Source organism: Micromesistius poutassou (genome assembly GCF_964030765.1).
Source record: "Micromesistius poutassou genome assembly, chromosome: 9".
Taxonomy (NCBI): domain Eukaryota; kingdom Metazoa; phylum Chordata; class Actinopteri; order Gadiformes; family Gadidae; genus Micromesistius; species Micromesistius poutassou.
The window spans coordinates 2,801,863-2,807,457 of record NC_140279.1 but is presented as its reverse complement, the minus strand read 5'-3'; the positions used below and the strand labels follow the sequence as shown (position 1 = coordinate 2,807,457).

The 5,595-nt window shown below is 47.1% G+C and overlaps 1 protein-coding gene across 1 annotated transcript in view; it reads right to left on the bottom strand.

The window, feature by feature from the left end:
- Positions 1–5,595, bottom strand: part of agbl4 (AGBL carboxypeptidase 4) — a gene marked incomplete at both ends in the record, with an annotated part of 50,910 nt that overhangs the window by 23,195 nt on the left and 22,120 nt on the right. The window contains 4 exon segments of the mRNA XM_084473516.1: positions 878–909; positions 911–993; positions 2,091–2,124; positions 2,126–2,166. Coding sequence (XP_084329642.1) covers positions 878–909; positions 911–993; positions 2,091–2,124; positions 2,126–2,166 — 190 coding nt within the window.

Here is a 5,595-nt window from a genome sequence, read left to right as displayed (position 1 = left end):
GCTGCTGGATGCTTATCAGACGATGCATTAGTATTCCACGAGCTGAGCCCATTAAGTAAAAGGCAATTATGAAGAAGGGAGAGAGAAAGAGAGGAAGAAAATAGAGTAGACGAAGGGCTGGGCTGCCCGCAGAGCAGCGGCCACAGTGCTGAAGACGGTGAGGAGGGCCGGAGGGGAGACAGAGCTGGCAGAGGGAACAGCTGCCATCTTGCTATGGACGCACCGCTGCGAGACGTATGAGCCTCCATCAAGACCCCCGCTCAGAGGCAACGGAGAAGATGCAACAACATGCATTAAAGCTGTTAGGTGCTTGTTATGCATATGGAACCTAGTGAATACAATGGTGCCTTGGACTCTAGCTGAATTGGGGTGTAGGGGGGAATGCGTCTATGTGTCAGTGTGTGTTGTGTGTGTGTGTGTGTGTGCGTGTGTGTGTGCGTGTGTGTGTGTGATTATATTCAATGCAATAAATATAACCACAGTATAAGACAATCATTAAAGTAGAATTTGTATATTTTATACTTCAAACACGGATACAACATTGTGATAAGCTCTGGAAATGAGCTGTTGAAGTGTGCTTTGAGTTGTTTTTAGGATCTACCGATTTTTATCTAAATGTAAGCTTTAAACGAATGCCATTTATTAAGAGATGTGTGTTTCAGAGTGTGTGGGTGTGGGGGGTGTGTGGGTATGTGGATGTGACGATGTGTGTATATGTGATGTGTGTGTGTGTGTGTGTGTGCAGGTGGGTGGGTGTGTGTGTGGATGTGTGGGTGTGTGGGTATGTGGATGTGACGATGTGTGTGTGTGTGTGTGTGTGTGTGTGTGTGTGTGCGTGTGTGGGTGTGTGTGTGTGTGTGTGTGTGTGTGTGTTCACCTGTAGTTCCCGAGGTAGACTCCATCCGGTTTGAAGCATTGGGACAATCTTGAAGATCACATGATCTCTCAGAACCTGGGCCACAGGATGCTGGCTCACAAGGAAGTCAATCACCCCTGTAATACACACAGACACACAGACACACACACATATAGTATCATAACATGTATCTACCAAACAAACAATATCAACCCTAACACATGCCCAAAGATAAAAATAAAGAGACAGAGAGAGACTGACTTGTAAAGGAAACTAAAGGCGGCCGGCCCTTAATTGAGTTTTGAGAAACAAAAGGAGAAGGAAGGACAGAGGGAAGGGGGCCAGGGCAGAGCGGTGGAGGAATGGAAAGACATCAAGTCTGAAATCAATACAAATGGAATGGAGCTGACGGCGCTGGAAAAGCAGACAGCACAGAGCACGCTACCAGTCAAATCACCATCAGATTCACCATGATGCACATAAACTCTGACTCCCTCAACCTCGCCTCTCCCTCCCTCTCTCCCTCTCTCTTAATATCGCCGTCTCTGGGAGATACACACAACACACACACACACACACACACACACACACACACACACACACACACACACACACACAATCATTCACACCAAAACATATAGCCTACACGTTCCAAATACATTTACAAATAGATACACACATAGGTACACACACACAGATGGACACAGTGTGTTTGTGTGTGCGTGTGAACTTTACTTTAAAGTTGCTTTTGAGTTTAAAGGCCGCAGCAGTTCTATGGCGGTGATGTTGACGTTTTGAAAAGAGACATCCTGGCAAATGTTACCCCTTCCAATTGCACCTCAAACTATTCCCGCTTTGAGTTTTGTCGTTATGGTGGTCGAATGAAAATTGCGAAATTGTACGGTGTTTCGGTGGTTGAAGGAAACATGTTGCCTCTTGTACTCTTTGACAATCCCCCCCCCCCCCCCCCCCCCATAAAAAAAAAGGTCAATAAAATGCACTTTTCCCCCTCTTAGTCTCCAGTTACAATAACATATTGGCAGGGCTCAGGACCTGCTCTCCACCGTGTCCACAGATACACACATTTGAAGTACAATTGTGAATGTTAATGAGCCCGTTTACACGGACCGACCCCTAAGCACCGGGCTGAACTCAAAGCCGATTTCTTCTTGACAGAATGATTTTGTAGGCCGAAGGCGTTCAATCCAACAAGTTGTCCAATTAAGCCGTTTACCTTGACACACGAAGGAGGCTGGAGACTCCCCAGGTGTGGACGCGAGACGTGAGGATGACCAGCTTCTTCCCCCGTTCTGGACTCGGGTGAGCTACGGGAGAGAGACAGAGAGAGAGAGAGAGAGAGAGAGAGAGAGAGAGAGAGAGAGAGAGAGATAAAGAGAGAGAGAGAGAGAGAAAGAAAGAGAGAGAGAGAGAGAGAGAGAGAGAGGAATTAATTGCTAAACTGAATTGAAATGTAGCGAGACATAGCCAGATACAGACGTAGAGAGAGAGAGAGAGAGAAAAAAAACTGACATGAGGCCACGTTAATATGGATCGAGGATTCAGTGAACCGGAGCAATGTTACATTACGACCGCTATTAAAATAAAAAAAAGATATCATTATGGCCGGACACATAGTGCAGAGGGGAGGCGACATCTGGCACACAGTACAGAGTCTACGGAGCAGCAGGCTGGCATGAGATTGATGCTGGTGTAGCACCCAGGCACTTTGAGGATGCTCAGCTCGCTGACCCAACAGCAACAACCTGAGCCAAGCTTCAGTGTTGCCACGGCACACACATGCATCTGATCATGTCATGCACACACACACACACACACACACACACAGATGTCATTTAAGAATTTAACAGGCAAAGAGTTTCTTTGAATTTACAGGAAGCAGGCTGACATGAACAAACAGGTTCACAGTCTTAACTAAGAGTGCCATGGGACATTTCAGGAACATGTTCTGGTTTGATGTCATCTCAAAACATGCATATCTGTGTGTGTATGTCTATCTAATTGTGTGTGTTTGTGTTAGTGTGTGTGTGTGTGTGTGTATGTCTGTGTGCGTCCATAGCGCACGTGTGTGTGTGTGTGTGTGTGTGTGTGAGTGTGTGTGTGTGCACGTAGCGAGTGTGTGTGTATGTGTGTATGCGTATTGTGTGTGTGTGTGTGTGTGTGTGTGTGTGTGCGTGCATAGCGCACGTGTGTGTGTGTGTGTGTGTGTGTGCACACGTAGCGAGTGTGTGTGTATGTGTGTATGCGTATTGTGTGTGTGTGTGTGTGTGTGTGTGTGTGTGCGTGCATAGCGCGCTCGCGCGTGTGTGTGTCGCATTCAGGTTGTCTGCCCAAATCATTGATGACCCTGACCAGAAACCTGTGGTTAAAGAAAGGTAAATACATAGCTGTCATTTTTTTACACGGAGTTTGATAACCTCTGACACCAAAACAGAAAGAAAATAGTAAAATAAATATTTGAAGTAGTGTAAATAAAGTTTATGTGTGAGAGTTTTGGAGGCCAGCCACATTACGTGCCAGGTTTGGTCTGGGTATTTTTTGTCTGTTTTGTTTCTTTTAACGCATGTTTTCTAAATGGATAAAAGCATGGCAGAGGTCATTGCTGTGCAGAAAAAGGTAATATCTTATTGATTCTCCATAGGGCTTCTGTTCAGCCGAGAAAAATTCTAATTAGCAACATGCTACGCACCTTTCTCTCTTTTATTCCTTTTTCCTTCGGAATGGTCAAAGTGTAAAGTATGTAAAACGTGCATACGCGTGAATGTGTGAGTGTGTGTGTGTGTGTGTGTGTGTGTGTCTAAATGCATGTGTGTTTGGTGTCTCCTTGTGTATGTGTATGTATGTATTTATGTGAGTTAGGACACCATAAAACATTTTCTCCAATTTTATTCGCCTTTGCTTTGAGAGTCTCTCTCTCTCTCTCTCTCTCTCTCTCTCTCTCTCTCGCTCTCTCTCTCTCTCTGCCCTTCACAGAGACAAATGACTTTGCCATTCAGAGAGTCTCGGTGGAGAGGGGTGGGCTGTGGTTGTAAATGTGAGTGCTTGCGGTTTGGCCGGCCGCTGCTGTGATATTCCACCTTGGCCTCAGCCACCACGCCACCACGCCACCACGCCACCACGCCACCACGCCACCACGCCACCACGCCACCACGCCACCACACGCACCACGCCACCACACCAGCACTCCTGTCGCAAGAAACCAGGGCTGATACACACACACACACACACACACACACACACTCTCAGACAAACTTACTACCACACACTCACACAGTCTGACACACTCACTATCACACACACACACACACACACACACACACACACACAACACACACACACACACACACACACACACACACACACACACACACACACACACTCTCCATCACCACCTACTAACATACACTCTTGTCATGGTATATAAGGAAAACATAAACACACATAGCATGTAAATAAATACATGAGAAGGAAACATGTCAATAACACACACACAAACACACACACACACAAACACACCACACACACACACACGCACACCACACACACACACACACACACACACACACACACACACACCCTTCATAACAAGGAAACAAATAGAAACACACAAACACACACACACACACGCACACATACGCACGCAAATAAATACATAAAAGACACACACAAACACACTCCACACACAAAACACACTTCCCCGTGATGCGTGCCTCCAAAAAAAATCCATCTAGCCAATCAGAGGCAGCCTTGGCATCACAGTAGAACCAGCAGCCCATAAAGGCGAGAGCAGAGCCGAAGCAGCAGCCAAGGTCCCTCTCACTGGGACTCCAGCAGCACACCGCCTGCACTAGATTTACACTGCTGCCCGGGTGCCCTTGTTCCCTCATCAAACCAATCTCTTCCACCAGGCCGCCCAGCCTCACAAAGGTTCTGTTTATCTATAGGTGTGTGTTTGTGTGTGTGTGACACACTGTGTGTGTGTGTGTGTGGTGTGTGTGTGTGTGTGTGTGTGTGTGTGACACACTGTGTGTGTGTGTGTTGTGTGTGTGTGTCGGTGTGTCGGTGTGTCTGTGTGTTGGTGAGAGAGGGTGAGAGAGAGAGGGTGAGTTTGTGTGCGTATGTGTGTCTGTGTGTGTCAATGTGTATGAGTGTAGATGAGGGAGTGTGTGAGTGTGTGTGTGTGTGTGTGTGTGTGTGTGTGTGTGTGTGTGTGTGTGTGCGTCTGTGTGCTTGAGTGCAGGTGAGTGTTTGAGTGTGTGCGCCCTCAGGGCTCTTGCAAGCGTTCCCCCAGCAGTGGTTGTTGTATTTATGTTTCTGTACCTCCATGCCCCTGTGTATCTGCCGCTGCCCACTCAAGCGTTCTGGCACAAAATTAAATTGCACAATTCCATAGGTACTCCGGCACCATGTGGGAATAGGGGAACTTAATGCTCCAGCTGAGGTGAGAAATAAAGAGCTAAGGCATATGTTAAGGACAAGTGAATTAATTGGTTGGAAGCGTGCTATATATAAAGCCAGGGTCAAGGGTCAAGTTACCGTAGCGTCCCTCAGGAAGAGGATAGGGCGCAGTGGCGTTCCCTGACCTCTAGATGTCACTAGCGATCACCAGCAGATACAGCAGGGGGCATGAGGAAGATGAAGAATTTAGATTGAAAGAGAGAGAGAGATAGAGAGAGGAAAACGGGGGGGGGGGAGAGAGAGAGAGAGAGAGAGAGAGGGAC